This window comes from Engystomops pustulosus, chromosome 1 (genome assembly GCF_040894005.1).
Source record: "Engystomops pustulosus chromosome 1, aEngPut4.maternal, whole genome shotgun sequence".
NCBI lineage: Eukaryota > Metazoa > Chordata > Amphibia > Anura > Leptodactylidae > Engystomops > Engystomops pustulosus.
In genome coordinates, this window is record NC_092411.1 from 55,515,889 (window position 1) to 55,534,445 (window position 18,557).

The 18,557-nt window shown below is 43.1% G+C and overlaps 1 protein-coding gene across 7 annotated transcripts in view; it reads left to right on the forward strand.

The window, feature by feature from the left end:
• The first annotated feature begins 3,799 nt into the window (after nucleotides 1-3,799).
• COMMD10 (COMM domain containing 10) overlaps nucleotides 3,800-18,557 on the forward strand; it is a 238,083-nt gene continuing 223,325 nt past the window's right edge. For 2 of the 7 annotated variants that reach the window (XM_072141008.1, XM_072141000.1), the window contains exons 1-4: nucleotides 3,806-3,968; nucleotides 6,272-6,362; nucleotides 11,734-11,844; nucleotides 13,677-13,832. In XM_072141008.1, coding sequence (XP_071997109.1) covers nucleotides 3,937-3,968; nucleotides 6,272-6,362; nucleotides 11,734-11,844; nucleotides 13,677-13,832 — 390 coding nt within the window. In that variant the 5' untranslated portion in view covers nucleotides 3,806-3,936. Of the gene's footprint in view, nucleotides 3,969-6,271; nucleotides 6,363-11,733; nucleotides 11,845-13,676; nucleotides 13,833-18,557 lie in introns of all 7 variants that reach the window. The other 5 variants (XM_072141025.1, XM_072141015.1, XM_072140985.1 and 2 more) reach the window with 4 other exon arrangements.

The following is an 18,557-nucleotide window of genomic DNA, read 5'->3' on the forward strand; positions in this document are numbered from 1 at the left end:
CGCATCCTGAATCCTGACACTGACACATATCAATAGCTAACAGAAGGATTAGTGGTCCCAAAACAAAATTGCGTTATGTGAAAAGAAGATTTCCAGGTTAATGATTGTTTTATTCTCACATCCCACATGTGAAAATCACAAGTACCCTGCAGGTAAAATTTGATTCTTTTCGATCCCTCAAAATAGGTTACAAGAACCAATATTGAGTTCATCAATCCCTGCCACTCCCTTCTTATGCTTCCTTTACCTCTCTCTGGTACAAACAGAAAGGGCTGTTTAGCCTATAACTTACTCAGGCAGGACACACACCATTAATTAAAGTTAATGTCCTTGATATTCAAAAAAATATCCAACCAACCAATATAGAATATGTTAATCAGTGCATTGTGGAAAGAGGGACACTTTCTCGGGAATGGCCTGACAATCATTTAGGGGTTTCATTTAAAAACTCCGCTTTTGCAATAGACCAGCAGTTGTAACCTTGTTGGTGACGGGTCTCATAAGTGATGTACAGAATATACCAAATGGGTGATTATAATTTAGATACTTTGCGAAATAACATATAAAATATAATATATTGGTTGCAAATGGGCTTCCAGGAATTTGAAGGGTGTTTCAATTATTTTCCGTTCAATTAACCACGACTGAGCTACTGTACCCGGAAAGGGAGTTGTAACATTCCTTAGCCAAAAGTTGGTAGGGAAGGCAATTGGTAGGATGATCCTGGATAAATCGACCAATCACTGCTTGCCTTAGCCTCTCTAAGGCCCCTCCTATACTTAAAGGAAACCCACTATCACCACTGTGAAGTATAGTAGTAGTGGCAGCATCATGCTATGGGCATGCTTTGCTTCAGCAGAGTGCACATAGTGCATATAAAGTAAACCTGTTATAGACGGCATAACAGAGAACCTGTCAGGTCGATTTGGGGCGTTAAACCAACTACAAGTCCTATTTAATGTCCCAAATTAAGTTACATGAGCTCTGTCTGTGGGGAAAATGAAAACAGCAAATCCCAGTTTTGAGTCCGATGAGGCACATTGGACTCACATCTGGAGCTCTTGGTGCTGGCATCTTCTATGGTGATGCTTCAATGAAGCTGCATAATACCTGGGCATTACTGAACATGCGCTGTACCTACTGTGCTTGTGCACTGACGATGGGGTGTAATGCCCCAAGTTTTATAATATGGTTATGGACAGAGAGCATATAGGGACAATTTAGGACACTAAACTCCAGATCCATTGGGTGTCAAGGGGTGTGAATTCTGTCTGTACATGTAACTGAGCAGTTAATTAAACAATGGGCCTGTTTTCATAATTTCCAGACGGATGCTAGATACCACGCTCACTGGAGCTTGTTATGGAACCAGGGGCATAACTACAGCGGTAGAAGCCATAGCAGCTGCTATGGGGCCCACAGTCTAAGGGGCCCCAGCATCTGACCTGACACTCTAAAAAATTGAGGATGTGCACCATTATATACATATTATGCTGCACAGCACATCTTACAGAAAACATGTATATAAAAATGCACATCTTTCACCGTGTGCAGGATGAAACGGCAACTCAGATAACAATGCTGGGGGAGAGGGAGGAGACAGCAGAACCACAGGACTAGGGACCTCTCATCTCTAATTCCTGCCGTGTATTTCCCCCTGTGTGGTAAACAGCCCCCGGGACAGATCTGTGTAAATTTATAAATATCAGTGCATAAATGTGTGCAAATATATGTATAAATGCGAACATAGAAATATGTTTTGTATGGGGCCCTGCCTTTCCTAGTTACACCCCTGATTGGAACAGCAGGTGCTTTAAATTAGGGTTCACCAGCCAACAGGTCAAGACCCAATACTGGGCAATGGAACATAGAATAGACAGAACAGTTGGGGACTGCTGCAAATCTAAAAGGAATAAATCTGATAATTACTTTGCCCCATTCCCCGCAAATGCTGTGCTCACGTCTTTGTACATGACAGGCGCAGGTGCAACATCCCCACCGGGGCCCAGAATACTGGAGTGGCTGGCTAATGTGGCCTTGGGCACACGTTGATCACGGTGCTTGGTATAGGGACCGGAGGGCTGACCTACAGCCTGGCAGGTCTCCAGCAGATGGTGTGCAAGAAATATTGAGGGGAGGCTGATGCAGTGGTTTCTCCATGGGGCAACCCCTGAGGTGTCTGAAGGATGTGCAACATCCCCCACCGGGGCCTAGCCCTTGAGGTGAGGCCTGGAGTCAGCCGGGGCCCGCAGTACCGGAGTGGCTGGCGGTTGCGGCCTAAGCACGCTATTGTCACGGTGCTTGGTACGGGGGAACCGGAGGGCTGTCCTACAGCCTGGCAGGTCTCCAGCAGGGTGGTGTTGGCAAGAAATGATGAGGGAGAGGCTGCTAGAGCGGGTCTCCCTGGGGCAACCCCTTAATGTCCCGAGTGTGAGTCTCTGGGTGATGGACAGGGTGCCGGTGATGAAGGCAGCCGTATTAGCAGGGACCAGACGGAGACAGAAGTTGAAGAAAACAACTTACAGTTCTTTATTTGAACCGCAGGAACCGCAGCAAACGTGCCTTTAACAGGTAGATGGAGTGCTGAGATGTGAGTTGGAGGGAGCCTCAGGAGATAGTTCACCAGCCTGGATGTAGAGGGCAGGCTGGGAGGCAGCTGTGTCCTGGTAGGAAGCTTCAGCTTGTCCTGTAGGGCTTCAGGTATCACCTTTAAAGGTAAGATGATACCCCTTTTCCTCACTACACTAACTCTAGTCTTAGACTCCACTCTTCAGAGGCAGGGGCTAGGCTCTTCCTGCTCTGGTATGGGCTAGACAGAGATTACTCACTCACTCACTCATTCTCCTACAACAGAATCTCTCTGAAAAGATCTCTGGAAAGACCCAGAACATTCCTGGCCAGGGAGTTTTATTACCTCCCTTTGGTCAGGTGGTGGCTGCTCCTCCAATCACATCTCAGCTTACAGAGCACAGGATGTAACACATATCATTGGATAACAGCATCTGGCATTATACAAAATACTTAACTCCTGCCTTGCCAGGCAGGATTCACCACTGCAATATCCCTATGTCCTATCAGAACCATGTTGTGTAATGGGATTACATGCAGGTGGGACGTATTCGCAAACCCTCTCTCGCCATTGCATCGGCGAGGGTGTTGCAGATGAATCCCTGGGTGATGGATGGGGAGCCCGTGATGGTAAGCAGCCTTATCCTGGGATCAGACGTTGGTAAGTTGTGCGATTCAACTTATAGTTCTTTATTCAACTTTAAACAGCAACGGCCAAACAGTAGTAGCAGATACAGCAAGCTGGTGATGCTGGGCTGGTAGAGATGGAGTCCAGATGGTGGACCTCTGCTCTGGAGCTTAAAGGGGTATTCCCATCTGGGCATTCACATTTCATTTAATTCATTTTCCATGTGAAAACATTTCTTCAATTGGATGTTATTAAAAAAGAGAGTTCCTCTCTGAACATAATTCATAAATGTAGCCACGATTGCTATCACTTTTTTAGAGGATAAAATACTGGGATGTGCTACTTTTGCAAGAATGGAAAGATTTTCTAAGAAGGGACTGAGCAAATCATTTTGAAGCATACTTTCTTGGAAAAGTTTCCCTATAATGTGCAATATCTAGGTTTGGCGCCCCATAAGAGGCGGATATTTGGGTACAATGCTACGTTTTAACTATGGAAGTGACTGTTTAATTTAGCTTCTGCAGGTAGAAACGTGTGTAACAGAGTATTGAATATGCCTGACTGCAACTGCACATCTTTGACAGCACGATAAGTGAGGCGTTTTGGAACCTGTGAGCCACCGTACTAATGCAGGAAGCATCCAGCCAGCTGACAGCTGATCACATGACTTCTCCTCTTCTCTCTGTTGAGTTGAAGCTGGACCGGCGCGAAGTGGTGCAGGCAGCATCCCCAGTGTTATCATGGCCACTGCGATATTCAAGGAGACAGCGAGGTAGTGTGACCGGAGGGATTGTTCTGTGTAGCGGGGAGTGTAGAGCCGGATCCTCTGTGATGATCGCTGGGTCTGTGAGATGATCGGACGATGATTGTCCGTATGTACCACAGAGAGGAGATCTGTGCTGCCTAAGGTCAGCGGGGTCCTGCAGGGTAGAGCCTCGTGCAGGCACATTGTACACTTTGCAGCATAGCAGTGCATTGTGTAGGTGTCATCCGCCTGCCATGTGTCTCCCTGCACTGCTTTATTCTGTGGGGAGGTCAAGGATTTGGAAAGATGGACATTTCCCACAGTCTCTCCAAGTATCTTCTCCACAGATACAAAGTTTCTTGTGGATGTATCCAGGATCGTTTTCCCTGCTGCCATCTGCAGGCTATAGGGCTGGACACAATGTAGGAAATGGTGTCTACATGAGAGCTGTGTTATCTGTGGATTACTATGATGCTGTGGGCTGTGATCCTGTACATACTGCCTCCCATTGCACAGACTTTGGGGGCAGGAGGGGTGCACAGGATTAGTGCACAGTGACACCTTGTTCAATGGGTACATTTATTTTTAAGCAAACTTTACATTTAAAAGTTGTGGATTTCATGGTCAGAACTGGAATTGAGGTCTTGTGTAGCAAAACTCACGGAAGTTCAATTAGAGTAAGGCCTAATGCACACGACCGTATAAAAACTTAAGTATATACGGCCATATACAGCCGGAATACGGCCCCATGCATTCCAATGGGCAATACAGCCAACCATGTACATGGCCCTATTGTTCACCGTACTGTATTGTGAGCCATCTAAAAATATGGAGCAGGTATTATTTTCCACCGTATTTCCGTTCTGTACGGCCCTTAGAAGTCAATGGGAACGTATAAAATACAGGATAAATATGTGCTGCATACAGCTGGGCACCGTATGCTGCCGCTTATACGTGCAGTATCCGGAACCAGTAGGAGGTGCGTTCTATCAGCCATCCATCAGTTGCCAGCCCACCATACTTTATATGGATATGGAACAATACGTTGCCATACTCTTGCAATACGTCCTGTATTTATGGCCAGAATACAGCCATATATACAGAACAGAAAAGACTATATGGTCGTGTGGATGAGACCTAAGGCTACATTCACACGAAAATGTGCCCGCCGTACGGTAGCATGGCGGGCACACGTCTGCACCCGGGAGAGGAGGAGGTGCCCCTCTCCATAGTGATCTATGGCGCCGTATCACAGGGAAAGATAGGACATGTCCTACTTTCTCCTGGCTTTCATCCATATGCAGCACGTATGTAAGCCGTATTTTATACGTCCTCATAGACTTCTATGGGGCATACGGAATCCATTGAAATGAATCTGGCCATATGTAACCCATAAAAAAAAAAAACGGTACGGGTAGCATATGGACGTTTTCTTACGGTTGTGTGAATGCAGCCTTAGGGCTCATGCACATGACCATCATACATACGTTCCCCATAGACAGCTATGGCGCACGGGCTTGGTACGCTCGGCAGGGCTCACCCCTCCTCCTCTCCCATGCGCCGACATATGCTACCTTTGACACTTTGTGGCATTGCATTGTGAAATTTGTATTCCTTCCCTCCCTTTGTGAGCTCCTTAGATGCTGCTGTCACTTTTGACAACATCTTGTAAGGGTTTAAACATACCAGGATATGGTATGTCCCAGCTGTTACAGCCTAAGCTTGGCTGTTATTCATGTTGTAGTATAGCTTAAGAGGTAATACAAAGCTTTTCATGACTTCACTGTATGTTAAAAAGGATTTTATTCACCCTCCTAGAGATGTCGCCCCCTCTATTCCGTAGCGATCCCTGCTGTGAGGCCTCATGCATACAAGTGCATTTTGCTGGCCGCAAGAAACGGGCCAGGTGCTGTCCCTTGTGCCGGGTGCTGTCCCTTGTGCCGGGTGCTGTCCCTTGTGCCGGGTGCTGTCCCTTGTGCCGGGTGCTGTTGATATGATGGTCCTACGTACAACAGTTTTCCTAGACATTATCCTGCTTGCTTTCATGTGATATTTAACCTTTATTTTCTAAGTCTTGTGGTTGCATAGATGTGCATGCTTCATACTTAGGAAATTATCTGTGTAGACATCTGTATGTGTGTACAGTGGTGTACACCCCATGGTCCCCACTATCATAACTTTTAATATAAATATGAATAAATCATAGGAAGTAACTGTCTGCTGTAAAACATGAGTTGTGGACTAGAATATTTCAGCAATTGTTCTCTAAATAAAATTTGGTTTTATGGTGTTTTTGCTCATAATGGTGTATTTTTTCTTTTTCTTACCAGCATAAAGCAAGCAGTCTCCATTATTAATGACATTGATGCTGGAAAGTTTCCTAGGCTTCTCTCACGCATCCTCCAAAAGCTTCACCTGAAGGTAAGATGCAGAATAAATACTAAGATGTTCCGGGACATGTGACGTGTGAACTGAGGGGCGCATCAGGCAGAGGGGTGTGACTGAGGGGCAGTGTTGTGGAGCAGAACGCTGTTGAGGGGGCTGATGGAGCATGACTGCATAGTTGAGCACCCCCATCTCATTGATTTTTATATCACATTTTACTGGAAAATATTAATTTATTTTTCAAACTATTTATTATTGTGAGTTTGTGTGTGTTTTTTACTTTGTGTGCCACCCCCACACATATGCAGTGATGAAAGGAGAAGGTAGAAGCAGTAAGAAACCACCCTCACCCTAAGGTTTCTTGCTGCTTCTGAAGGCTGGAGACCCGGTCCTACTCCAGCTATCAGTGTAGAAGCAGGAGAAAGTGAGGATCAGAGGAGACTCTGACCTGGACCAGTTGATTTCTTTCGGCAGTGGAAGATTCGAGAGAAGTTAAACACATGTAGAGTAAGGAATAAGGTTCTGTTTGCGGTACTGATAAACAAAGTCCCATCCCTAGCACTGTGCTAGGTCCATGAAATCTGTCAAAATCGTGTAGTACCCGTCTTAGGCTTCATTCACACTAACGTGTGGGGAAAGATAGGACATGTCCTTTCTCCTGGCTACAGAACGGTGCGCCCATTGCCATCTATGGGGGATGTATGTACGCTGTATATACGTCCCCATACGGCTGTGTGAATGTGAATACTGAGGGCCACAGTGACCACGTGCTAGTCATTCTGTTATCCTCAGTATTTGGTCACTACACACAGGACCAGTTTCAATTGGATCAATAACCAGGTATTGAGAAAAGATGAAATCCCTGCATCGCTTCTTATTTCTTCTATAATGAATCTGGGGAGAGTTGCTGTCTCCATATTTTTCTGCCTGTCTGCTCCATTTGTTTGTAAGTCTGTTTAAAGTGTAATTCAGTGATATGGTTAGATATAAAGAAATTGAAAGATATAACTTGAGGCTTGTTGCTGTCTAAATTTCAGTTAAAAAGTTCCAGAATTGCGTTGTCAGGCAGAAGTCTTAACTTATGTAGAGATAAGGAAATATTCGGAGCGTTTACACTTTTTGTTATTACCTTTATCTGCCTTCTGGTAGATTCGTCCGTCAGATTATTTCAGCATTTTCTGATTGAGAATACATATTAATGAGCAATGTGCTGTTCCATCCGCTCCGACATCGTCTGTCGTCCTGTTTACATGTTTCAAAGCTTTATCGCTATGCTGCTCGTACATTACGCTGATACAATTGCCGGACTGTGATGAATAAGTAAAGACCGAGTTTGTCACTTTCAATGAATATGTTATTTCAGCCTCTTCAGATAAATGTCCTTCACCTGGGAAGACTGATTCATTTTCATGAGGTTTTATTTTTGCAGACCAGTTATTCCCTGAAGATGCTTATCTCACATTGTAAGACTGTCTGTGCTCCATCCTGTTTCAGTAAATAAATGCTGTTGCTGTGTAATGAATTTTGTCGATGTGCAAAGGGCATTAAAGGAATAGGGGGGGGGGCGTTTCCAGCAACCAGGCTTGTAATTCTCTGTTAAAAGTCCACCTTTATTGAGAACAGCTTAAAAACATAATGGCGCCACTAAATAAATAAATATGATTTCTCACACTTTTTTTGTATTCAATTCTTAGCCGTAGTATGTCTGAAGTGGTCGCAGAGCTGGTATTTTAAAGGGGTTTTCCCACGAAGACAAGATTCTTAAATATACTTAGGATAACAAAATAACTCTTTCTTTAAAGGAAACCTACCACTTGAAGGTGGTAGGTAGGTGTAAGATGGGAATACAGAGCAGCAGCTCAGGGTGAGCTGGTGCCGGAGCTTGTTTGTGTTAGTGTCCTAAACCGCTGCATCCCGGTTTAAAACACTTTTTAAACTTTATAGCCGAAGCTGCTTTGGCGCACGGTGGTACGCGCTCGGCGCACCATGCGTGCGACTCTCCTTCACTTCCTATGTAGCCGCGCATGGTGCGCCGAAGCAGCTTCGGCTATAAAGTTTAAAAAGTGTTTTAAACCACGATACAGCGGTTTAGGACACTAACAAAAACAAGCTCCGGCACCAGCTCACCCTGAGCTGGTGCGCTGTATTCCCATCTTACACCTACCACTTCAAGTGGTAGTTTTCCTTTTAATACAGTGTTATTAACAAAAATACAGCATTTCACATATATAATTACAACCTGTCTCTATCAGTCCTGGTGTACACAATTTCGGTTGGCCTGGGATCTGACGGTAAATTAGAAGTCTATGGTCGGGAAGACGTATTGTTCTCCTGTTCTACGCTGCACTGAGCTCCTCTCTGTCTCCAGCCCCTCCCCTTACATTCCAAGACTAGCTCACACACACACACATAGAGACTTCCTGCAGCAGTGTGAGGAGACTTATTCTACAAGCTACAGACAGATGAGGACTTTTTCTGTGAGGGAGGCACAGCAGAGCTGACAGTGTATGTTATGGCTGAGATAACAGAGATGGGAACATCATTGTGTGTTATATCTATCTCATCCTCTCTCATCTGAGTCCCCGTCCACACTTTAATCTTACACTGACCATCACTGAGTTATAGGAGCTAAAATAAAAATAAAACTGAAAAGTAAAATTGAGCAAACCCCTTTAAAGACTTAATGAAACAAATGTTAAAGAACTGCCTCTACAATCACATGACACTTGTAAATGACATGTAAGCACATATAAGTGGGGAGACCATTAGAAGATGCATGGATAATTAACAGAGCACCTGTCCCCACATTTGCACATATACAACCAGTGACAAGTTCCTATAGAGTTCTATTAACTGACACCCTTCTTTTAGCTAAAAATTGTGTGCATTACATTGACATAAATCACATTTTATCTTATATTACCTTGCATCAGAGGGGGGCATGTCCTGCTCATCTGGCCCATTCCATCTAATCCTTCCCATGCCTTATGCCTCCATATTGGTCACTATTCATGTCATGTGACCAGAGTGACATAATCTCAGGTCCTTTAGACTCTTAACAATAGCAAACTGTACCCCATGCATGTATCTGACCACATGAAGTCACAGCAGTATGATATATGGTAGGTAATGCCTCTGGTTGGCTTTGGATGATGTTAGCCCGATTATTGCCGTTAGAATTTTTCTTGTGTGCATGTTTGGAGGTAAATCAATGCTCTGATCTGGATTTATGTTCCAGATTTGTAGAAATCTTGGTTATATTGCTAATATTATCATATCCTCTTGCTTGCAGTTGGGATGAAATCTGAGTGACAGCATTGTATGCCTTGTTAGTGGAGCGAATGCGTTTGGCTCTGGCCAATTCTCCTTTTGGTAAATTGTGGATGACATGAGGGGGATGACAGCTACGATAGTTGTATACAATAAGGTGTTACCAGCTGTGGGCTTTCTGTGCACATCTGAGTAAATACATCCAAGTTACTCATCTCCTGTTAAAAATCTGAAACTGAGTAAGTGAATTTGAGATTATATACATTCTGACTGATGTCCTGTATGAATGATGCAGCAAAGAAATAAAGAACAGTACATGTTTGAGGTTTCTGAAAATAGGCCATGCATAGATACAAGGTGAAAACACAATCTCACTGCAGGGTCTCCTGTGGTATCTGATGCAGATTGTACAGACCATTGCACATCCACTCACATCCCTCTCATCCATCATATTCCACTGGGGCCCGGCAGCACCTGATAAATGATATGAGATCACTGGCTTGTGTTGTAGTAAAGCCTCTCCTCACACTCATCAGAGAGCTTCAGCGCCTTCTGATCTCAAATTGATCACCTATCCTGACCATAGATGAGTAGTGGATCACACAATGACCAAATGACAGATATCGCTTATTTTGACAGGAAAATTAGTTGGAAGCCTGTAGAACCCATTATAAGGCAGTTCACACCATTTGCATCCATGATACAACAGGTCCTGACCAGGATCATGGCCCCAGTTATAACCATTAAACTTTCTATGGGTACTGTGCTATATGAGAACTCTGGGCCCCTCACAATTCTAATTTGAATGGTTTGACATCTACTGAGTACATTGTTCCAGAAACAAGTAACTAAAGTAAAAAGTTTTTGGAGGACCTTTAATGGTCCTGCAAGGACTCATGTTTAAGCATGTATCAATAGCTGATGTGCTTGTATGTATCCCATAAGTGCAATATAAAACTTTGTGGGTGGTGTGTCTGGCCTTGGGGCCCCACCCGGAAGCCTCAGGCCCCTGGCTACCACTTAAAGGGAACCTGTTATCAACAATTGGCCTAATAAACCAGAACCAGAATATTGTCAAGCAGTGTAACACCTTCTAATTATTGTTTCTTTAATGGTCCTGTCCGGTGGCATCCAGAATATCAACTTTGAAGTGAGGTGTAAATTGGTTGTAGAAGTCAAGGTGGGGAGCTCTGCACCCCTCCTCCTCTGTGATTGACATCATTCATTGGACTTCAGGAGATCTGGTTAGTGACGTCTCTGGGTGCAGGACCACCAATTACAGTGAAGGGGTCTTCTAAGGAAAAGAGAGCTTGACTTCAGTGTTAAAATCTCCGCCTTCTTGACTTTATGCAACCAATTTAGATCTCCCTTCAAAGTAGATTTTCTAGATGCTGCCACCACACTGGGGCATGAAGGAAACCTGATATTAGGTGTTCAGCTGATTGACAACTTATTAGTAGTGGTTTATTAGGTCAATTTCTGCTGACAGGTTCCCTTTAAACTGCCCATGTTATAATGCACTACAATGTATGATCTTATTTGATGTCACATCCAGGGAACGTAGGATTATTCTGATGCTTTAAATGTAAATTATGCATTTTATGTTCCAGAAAGAAGCATCAATTCGATTTAGCTGTGCTTAGTGCTAGTTTACATGACTTCACATCCTCGGTTGATGGATCTATATCCGGCTCAGTGTATCAGTGCACAGAACAAGATAAGGTTCTCTCTGGCATCGCAGGATTGATGAATGCAGCGCAGTCAGAGTCTCAATTATCCCTCAGAGCCCATTTATTTTTCCCATTTGTTATGTGATCTCAGGCCGGGCATTATCACAAGAGGATTTTCTTGACTGGTGTAAAGGATACAAATAACTGACATTAGCTCTCAATAGTTTGGGGATTTTTGGCACGCTCTTTGCATTTATGTCTTTTATTCATATAAAGATATGAAGTGATAGATTTCATCTAAGAACAATTTTGCAGCACAGTTCAGTTTCCTGAGCTGGAAATATGACTGTAGATTAGTTTAAGGATAAGACGCCTGCCCTTCTGAATAAATATCTCTTTTACCGCATATATATTTCTTTGTAAACTTTATTCACTTTTATTGTGTGTGTCTTTTTTTTTTTTTTTAGGCTGAGCAGAGTTTCAGTGAAGAAGAAGAGGAGAAACTTCAAGTTGCGTTTTCTTTAGAGAAACAAAGTCTAAAATTGGTCCTGGAGACAATCTCCTTTATTTTGGAACAGGTATATTTATAATCTTTCTAATTACTAAAAGGGAAAGTTTATTTTTTTCCATTATAAACATATATCCCCTATGTACAGTAAAGGTGAAAAATGTCTGACTGGTACCTGGATCCTGCACCATGTCCTACCCTACATTGATTTCAGTAGGACTGGGGGGGCAGGTTGCAGGACAGGCTGATCTTGAAAGTCCTATTTTCTATAGGGCAGCTACAGTGTGTTCATGTCATCCACTGTAGCCATATTTTCTGGCTAATTTTCTGCTGCTTTGTTCCATTTGTTGCTAAGGATGCTGCCACACATGTTGTTCTTGGACCGTTTTTAAACGTACTGAAAATGCATAGTTTTATGTTTAACATGAGTTTGGCTGCTTTGAACCTGTTTATCTTCAATTCTAGAAGTGAAGGCAGCTGTGAAATGGATTAAAACCAGCCAAACGCATGGTAAACATACAAAAACACATGCCGTTTCAGTCCGTTTAAAAACGATCCAATAGCGGTCCAAAAAACGTTCCGTGTGGCAGCACCCTTAGGCATGACAGATGAGGTGAAAAGATGTATGTAAGGCTCAGTTCACATCTCTGTTAGGTCTTCAGTTGTTTCCTTCAGTTATTGTGAGCCAAAACCAGTATCGGTCGAATCTACAGAACAGGTGCAATTCTTTCCCTTATTTCTTCTTTCTTTGGAAAGACTTGCACCTGTTCTGTGTGTTCATCCATTCCTGGTTTGGAAACCACTGAAGACCCTAATGTAGTTGAGAATTGACAATGAAAAAGATTCAAACGATCCAGCACTTTTTTAATGAAAAATTCTTGCTTCTTTATTAAATCATCATATAAAATCGATCAGCACATAGTGGTATCCACAAACAGCAACTCGTTTCGAGTAAAAAAACTCTTCATCGAAATGCGTAGCTGTTTGTGGATACCACTATGTGCTGATCGATTATATATGATGATTTATATGATGATTTAATAAAGAAGCAAGAATTTTTCATTAAAAAAATGCTGGATCGTTTGAATCTTTTTCATTGTCTGCAAAAACCAGAGGGTGTATCCTTTTGCACAAGAGGACGGGGAAGATCACCAAATGGTCACAGGTGTAAGGATTTCCTTCAAAACACGCTTGCCGCATGGACTTTTCTTTAGTTGAGAACTGACCCTTACAATCTTGCACAGTAAGAAATCTTACCTGACAATGTTCTCTGTTGATCCAACTTGGAATATTTAAATAATGAGAGGGTCCCTTATTGGCTAGCAAGTAAAACAGAATACCAGATCCTTAGGCTCAGTTCACACCTGAGATGTCATGGATGTCAGTGGATTAACTTTCTAATGTCTGACTTGTGTCTGTTTGCACCACTTCCGTTTAGCCTTTCATTATTGCAGAAGGAAACAATAGCTCTGCAGTTTCCATAAATTTTCCGCTAAAATAACGGAAGCGCTAATAAATGCGGTGCAGATGGACACTAACGGAAAATCGTTAGACTTCCATTGTTATGGTTTTAGTGGCGTAACATAATGGAGGGCAGGACACTAGTATGAACTGGGCCTTGTGTGTTTTGTGTAGGCGATGCAATCCGTATGCTATACTGGAGACCTAGCAGAGGGGGAGGTTCCTGCTGCAGGTGGTTGTATCACTGCGGCACGTAGGATGGGGAGGAGGTGGCTGAAATGGCTGATTTTTGTTGACACAGAAGATTTATACGTAAATTTCTCAGTTTTTTATCTTAGGGGCTTACATAAAAGAATGGATTGAAGGAAGGAGTGCTTGGATTTTTAAAAATTTTCTTTTTTTTTAGCGTTATTTAGCGAGGTAATTTCCATTATTTTCCAGGCTGTGTATCACAATATAAAAGCTCCAGTGTTTCGCCAGCAGCTGGAAAACATCCATCTTGAGGAGAGTAAAATTGAGGCATTTGCCAGCGTCTGGGAAAATGCCGGGCAGGAGACTGTGGAGAAATTTAGGCAAAGGACTTTTACTCCAAAAAAGGTAATCCTGCCACTGAATTATGATGAAGATGATGCGTCTTTTTTACATTTTTGTTAATAAATGGATGTGCATGAAAAAAATATTTGTTCTCTGTAGGATCCACTTTATGCTTTGCTGCAAACAAGTAATCACAATATGGAAAGCAGTCGACCTCATTTAACAAAACTGTTCTAGCTGCTCATGGCAGCCTGATCCGCATATTCAAACCAATGCTTAGTGCACTGTCATATACCACTGTACAAGCCTTTGTTTCAGCATCATCTGGAATATACTGTGCAGTTCTGGGCACCAGATATAGAGGATACTCTGAAAGCTGGAGAGGGTACCATGAAGAGCCACAAAACTGATAAGGGGTATGGAGTGTATCAGTTGTTTTGAGGAAAGTTCAAAAGAATTAGATTTATTTAGGTGCTAAAAGAGGCGACTAAGGGTGGATTCACATTGGTGGGTTTTCACGGAATCCATTTTGGCTTATGGACACATGTTTTACCTTCCTGGCTACAGAGATTTTTCATTGGTGCCTTACTGAACGAGTCTTTTCAGTAGGATTTTTCCCCTTCAGGTTTTCTCCAGTGATCAATGTTCTGACCATATTGGATCAGTGGTAAAAAGAAAAACTTGCATGCTGAGTGTGAAAAAGCCCACAGAAAAAAATGAATGGTTCAGTAAGGCCTCACAGAAAAATCAGGAAAATAAAACCAATCTCTTCATAAGAATAACTCTAAGGGTGCGGTCACACGTCGTGTTTAACGCATGCGTTGAAAAACGGATTGCAACAGCTAAAGAGAGATTTGCCTAATTAAACAACTGTTAACACTTGCGTTTACAAAATGCATGAGATAACGGATTGTTAATGCATACTGGGAAAACCTATTGACTCGAGTATAAGCCGAGGGTGGAAAATGCATTGGTCACAGCCCCTACAGTGATGGCGAACCTTTTGGTGGCCGAGTGCCCAAACTGCAAACCAAAACCCCCTTATTTATCGTGAAGTGCCAACCAAAAATTAAAGCAGTATCCTATTGTTCCCTATTCCTCAACAACTTTCGATAACATTGGCCTCCTGAGGACAAGATGGAAAATTTGCATCATTTTAGCTTCTTTCCGGTACACAGAGAATTGTGGGGCCAGCAGGAGGTCCTCCAAAGATAATTCATCCCTGTCTACTAATTCTCCCTCTTCCTACAGTCCCAAGTAGCGAAGTAAGTATCACTTTAATATAAAACTGAAATCAGCATCTTTTAAGTTGCTTGGAACTGCAGGAAGATTCTTTGAGTCCTGTCTGGTGTGCTGGGGCGATGGCCCGGGTGCCCACAGAAAGGTCTCTGAGTGCCGCCTCTGGCACCCGTGCCATAGGTTCGCCATCACTGCCCTACAGTATATAGCAGCCAGCAGCCCCCCATGCTATTTAGCAGCCAGCAGCCCCCCATGCTATTTAGCAGCCAGCAGCCCCCCATGCTATTTAGCAGCCAGCAGCCCCCCGTGCTATTTAGCAGCCAGCAGCCCCCCGTACTATATAGCAGCCAGCAGCCCCCCGTACTATATAGCAGCCAGCAGCCCCCCGTACTATATAGCAGCCAGCAGCCCCCCGTACTATATAGCAGCCAGCAGCCCCCCGTACTATATAGCAGCCAGCAGCCCCCCGTACTATATAGCAGCCAGCCGTCCCTGTCCCCTTTAAAAAAAAAGTTAAAACTCTCCGGCACCCCCTCAGGTCTTCAGTTTGATCTGTCCGTCAGCTGCCGGCCCACACAGTATTATTGCAGCTGATGTGATATTGCACGCACCTGCCACCATTGCTGGACGGATAGAACAGAAGAACTGCAGGGGACGTCAGAAAGGTGAGGTTTTTTAACTTCGTTTGTGAGGTTTTCAGCATATTTTTGGTTCTGAAAAACTCGGCTTATACTCGAGTATATACAGTAATGGTGTATTTTGGTTTTATAAATAAACTCGGACAGTTCCCTGCATTTAGACTTTACTGTGTCACTGTCTCTGTCTATCTGCGGTTGCCTACCTGATACAGCCATGCATATCAGATTACAAAAAATGGTCCTAAACCTTAAGTTACAAAATGGCTGCATCCTTAAGGGGTTATTTTATGTAAATATATTAATGGTCTATACTGTAAGAACTGTGAGTCTGTGGAATAGCCAAGCTCAGACGCTGGTCACAGCAGGGACCGCAGAGCACTTTAAAAAGGGTCTAGATGCTTATTTACAGCAAAATAACATTGATGGTTATGTTATAACATAGAATTGTGTCCCCTCACACCCCCTGTATTTTTTAACCATACTATGCAGCTATGTAAAGTATTTCTTGGACTATAAGACCACTGACTACAATTTATTCAATCCCCTCAGTCGTCATACCCCGACTAAAATCACCACAGTGCGCAATATCTCCAAACAGCCAGGGAGAGACGGAGCTGACATCGGCAATCAAGAGGTGGAGTTGCTTGACTGCCCAACCTCCTGGACTGCCTCTTAGCTAGGAATAAAAGTACTTTTTTAAACTCTGCTGTGACTGTGGTATGCAATAAAAGCATGTCAGGAAGGCTTAAAAGGCTACAATAAGCTACTGTGGGTGGTTTTATAGGGGATAAGTATATGACAGGTTCCCTTTAAGTCCTAGACAACCTTTAACATGTTATATTTATACATGTTATAAGGTAAAAAAATACAAATATTGTTAAAATTTTATTTATTTTTTTTTTCTATTCCTCCTTCAAGAAAGCATTAATAAATGTTACTCTACAAGTTTAAATGTTCTCCAACATGGTAACATTGAGAAATACAATGCAGCCTGCAGAAACAAGCCCTACATTCAAGGCTGTGACCTCAATAAGCCAAACCTCAATTACCCAAACTTCGACTCCAGCACCACCTAAATGGTCATGGACTCAGACTCCGACTCCAAGTTCTGTTTTTCAGGTCACACTAGCCGTGTTTGAGATAAATGCAGGCATTACTTCCCAGTGCCTTATTCTTCTAATCTATAGCAGAGGAGCTTCACTACTGAGCAGGTATATGAAGTGCGGCCAAATTCATCTCAACTTAAAGGGGGTAGTAGGGGTGCACAAGCCATGAGTTGTGGTCCACACCCTGCTTACAGTCAGAGTCCAATTAGCACTTCTATAACTGATAGAAACATTCATAGATGCAGGAAGCCCGGTAGTGGGGAATGCAGCTGAGAAGTTCTCACTACTCCCGGGTCCTTTCCTACTACTCCGGGTCCTGATGTCGCCCCATAGAACCAGCACGAGACGCAGAGCGGCACATGGAGCAGAGAAGAAGCTGCCGTGTGTGGTGCAGAGAGGAGAAATTGAGTCTTTTTTTTTTTTTTTTGTCTGCTCTGGGGGTCTCCAGTATTATTAGATTTTTACTCTAAGCGTCTCCAGTATTAACTTGTATGGGGTCTCCAATATTATTGACTGCTTTGAGGGTCTCCAGTTTTATGCTCTGGGGGTCTCCAGTTTTATGCTCTGGCGGTCTCTAGTTTTTTCTTCTATGTGGTCTCCAGTACTATTATTGTCTGCTCTGAATGCAGTATTTGGTCCTGGGGTGGTATTTATTGCTGTGGCATTTTTTGGGGTTGCATTTTTGAGCTGTACTCTGGTTTCTGGTGCCTCTAGCACGCTGGTTACTGATGTGGCTCCTTAAAGTTGAGCAGTATGACAATGTGGCTCTTGGACCAATTACAGTTTCTCACCCCTGAGATAAATACTAAGATCAGGAATAAAACGGATGATTAAAAGGACATTTCTAAATATTTATCATTTACCGTATATATGCTTGTGGTCGGTCCATCACAACTCCACAAAAATTTTCACTGACTCTGACTTCACTGCGATGGCTTCATTATTAAGTAGTTGTGGATTTTGGAAGGCGTTCATGAATACATAAACAAATAGAGCCATTAACTAATACAAGATATGGAAGAACCAGCGCTTCAGGAAACAGTGTTGGCATATACAAACAGGGTTACTTTATTTGTTCCTCTTTAAAATCATGTCACGGCAGAGTGCACATACAAGGATACCAGGAAAAATCCGACGCGTTTCGCTCAGATGAGCTTAGTCATGGATACCATGGTTATCCATGACTAAGCTCATCTGAGCGAAACGCGTCGGATTTTTCCTGGTATCCTTGTATGTGCACTCTGCCGTGACATGATTTTAAAGAGGAACAAATAAAGTAACCCTGTTTGTATATGCCAACACTGTTTCCTGAAGCGCTGGTTCTTCCATATCTTGTATCGCTGCCTTGAGTCTATGGGGATTCTCCTGCATCCGTGCGCTGGTCACAGATCGTTTGGTTGGTGAGCTGGATTTATTTCATTTTTCCTATTTGTTTAGCCATTAACTAATGGGTTAAATTTTCGCTGGTTCTCTTGTATACTATCATCTTTTTTTAATTTTAGGTAGTCCAGTATAGCTTCCCTGTATATCTCATAAGAAATCTTATTTTCGATTTGTGTTTAATTTCCTAAATTTCCATGGTATTTCTGCGTTTCTTGGCTCTCCGGTCAATTTCCTGTATCATTTATTGTCTTTGAGAGACCAGGAAGGAGCTGATAGATTTCTTCCAGTTGTCTGGATAGTGACACAGAAGATTTGTGAGCCTTCAGGTCCAGACACAAGTGGACGGCCCCGACTCTTGAAGATGCAATCTCCATTACCTGAGTTGACAAGGATCAAGCTCCTGCTCCACACATGAGTATTAG